This window comes from Cariama cristata, unplaced genomic scaffold, assembly GCF_000690535.1.
Source record: "Cariama cristata isolate BGI_N322 unplaced genomic scaffold, ASM69053v1 scaffold25543, whole genome shotgun sequence".
NCBI lineage: Eukaryota > Metazoa > Chordata > Aves > Cariamiformes > Cariamidae > Cariama > Cariama cristata.
Window position 1 is genome coordinate 10,994 of NW_009607024.1, and position 2,261 is coordinate 13,254.

The 2,261-nt window shown below is 59.2% G+C and overlaps 1 protein-coding gene across 1 annotated transcript in view; it reads left to right on the forward strand.

The window, feature by feature from the left end:
- LOC104158828 (wiskott-Aldrich syndrome protein family member 3-like) overlaps positions 1–2,081 on the forward strand; it is a gene marked incomplete at its 3' end in the record, with an annotated part of 2,825 nt that extends 744 nt beyond the window's left edge. Inside the window, exons 2-5 of the mRNA XM_009696581.1 lie at positions 837–971; positions 1,107–1,260; positions 1,603–1,720; positions 1,906–2,081. Coding sequence (XP_009694883.1) covers positions 837–971; positions 1,107–1,260; positions 1,603–1,720; positions 1,906–2,081 — 583 coding nt within the window. The remainder of the gene's footprint in view (positions 1–836; positions 972–1,106; positions 1,261–1,602; positions 1,721–1,905) is intronic.
- Positions 2,082–2,261: the final 180 nt, after the last annotated feature.

Here is a 2,261-nt window from a genome sequence, read left to right on the forward strand (position 1 = left end):
CAAGAACTAGATTCTTCTGTAAAATATTCCCAGAGAAATCAACCCTGTATTTAGGGAGCTGCTAGGAGCGTGGCAGCTGGTGTGAGCAGCACCCATGGGTGCTCAGACCATTCCTACCTTGTCCAGGGGAAAAGGAATCAAATACAAATGGTCGAGGCGGGTGAGAGGCTGAGCAGATATCAAAAGTGCCTTCATCCCGGGAGCTGTTTGATACGTGGGCTTGGAGGAAACCCCGAGGAGCTGGGGTGCTGTGCTGTGCTAGGTCCTGCGCTGGGCTGGGTGCTGGGACCGGATGGGTGCTGGGAGTGGTGCTGTACCCTGCAAGTGTCAGCAATGCTCTGCCCTGGGATGAAAAGAGCCCTGCTAAAGAGCTGTCGGAGTGATGCACTGAGTGCTGCAGGAAGATACCTGCTAAAGTGAAACAACTCACGGCTTCTCCCTGCTGTAGCACTCTCCCTGCTGCCCTGCTCTTGGTTTTCCACCTTCAGGGCTGGGTTTCCATGGGTCACGTTGTGTGATGGTTGGGTTTTGGCTGCATCTGTCCTGGTAGATCCGAAGGCTTTTTGGGGCATGGACCGCAATGGTTCAGTATCTCCCATGGGTACCGCTTTCACTGAAAGGGATGCTCGTGCACAGAGGAGGCAGGAGAAGGGCTCCCATCCCTCCGTGCAGCGCTTTGCCACGTCTGGGAGAGGATGAGGCTCAGTTCCCAAAAAAACCAAGGCTGGGGAGAGAGCCCCCCAGAGCCGGCGGGGAGGTGTGTGGTCCAGGGGATGGGCTGGGAGAGGGCTGCGTGCCGCCGATGCCCGTGACGGGCGTGCGTTGCCCTCTGCCAGGCAGGCACGCGGAGGACATCTTCGGCGAGCTCTTCAACGAGGCCAACAGTTTCTACATGCGGATGAACTCGCTGCAGGAGAGGGTGGACCTGCTGGTCATCAAGGTGACGCAGCTGGACTCCACTGTGGAGGAAGGTGAGGGGCTGGGGCTGTTTTGGGGTGATGGCCGGCTGCAAGCAGGTGGGAGACACGTGCTTGGGGCCGGACCACCCGCTGTGCCCAATTTGGGGGGCTGAGGCCACTCCTGCATCCGTTCTCCTGTGCCCCCAGTTTCGCTGCAGGACATCAACATGCGGAAAGCCTTCAAGAGCTCCACAGTGCAGAACCAGCAGGTCGTGTCTCGCAACTCCATCCCCAACCCGGTGATGGAGATGTACCAGCGCTGCGACAAGCCCCCACCGCTCAACATCCTCACGCCCTACAGGTAGGATGGCCAGCACATCGCTCCCTGGGGGGACCGAGGGGGTCCTGGGGGGTTCTGGGGGCCCCTTTCCAGGAGAGGCACGAGGGGGTGCACCTCGTTTGCTGCCTGGGAAAGGCTGAGATGCTGTTTTCTCCAATCACTGTGCCATTATCCCCATTGCATAGGGCACTTGGGATGAGCGACCCCACGCAGTGGTACTGCAGGTAGTGACCGCTCTGTTGGACAGGTTCATGGTGGGGCAACAGCTTAGGACCATGATCATACCAAACCCCACTGTGCACGGGAAGGAGGGGTCTTCTCCTGTGGCTGACAACCCCCTCTCCTCCCTTCCCAACCCCCCAGGGATGACAAAAAGGATGGCCTCAAATTCTACACCGATCCCTCCTACTTCTTCAACTTATGGAAGGAGAAAATGTTGCAGGCGACAGAAGATAAGAGAAAGGAGAAGCGGAGGCAGAAGGTATGGGCAAGCGGGGGACACCGGTGGGGCTGAAGCTGGGGGACAGTCACCGTCCTGGTGCATCCCGCACGCTCCCCTCATTGCGGTGGGTGCATCTGGCGGGGCTGGGCGATGCTCCCTGGGTACCGCTCATGGGCCGGCAGAGCCGGGCTGGAGATGGAGCCGTGGCTTGTGTGTGCCCTCAGGAGCAGCGGCTGGTGGAGGACTCCACCCGGGAGGTGAAAAAAGTGAGGAAAGCCCGCAACCGGCGCCTGGAGTGGAACATGATGGCGTATGATAAAGAGTTTCGACCCGATAACAGGTTCTCACCATCCCCCTATCACATGGCGTCATCGGAAGGATCACTGTCCCCAGATAATAGGCAGGTTTCACCTACTACGCGTTTAGCTCACCAGCCCGCCTTTGCTTGTCTCTTCTTCTCCGTCTTTGGGGGGGACGTGTTGCCCGCAGCAGGGTCGGGGTGATAAGCCGTAACCCCATGGAGAGCCTCATGGAGAGCTGGTGCCCCCAGGGTCACATCATGGGCCTCAGGAGCAGCCTC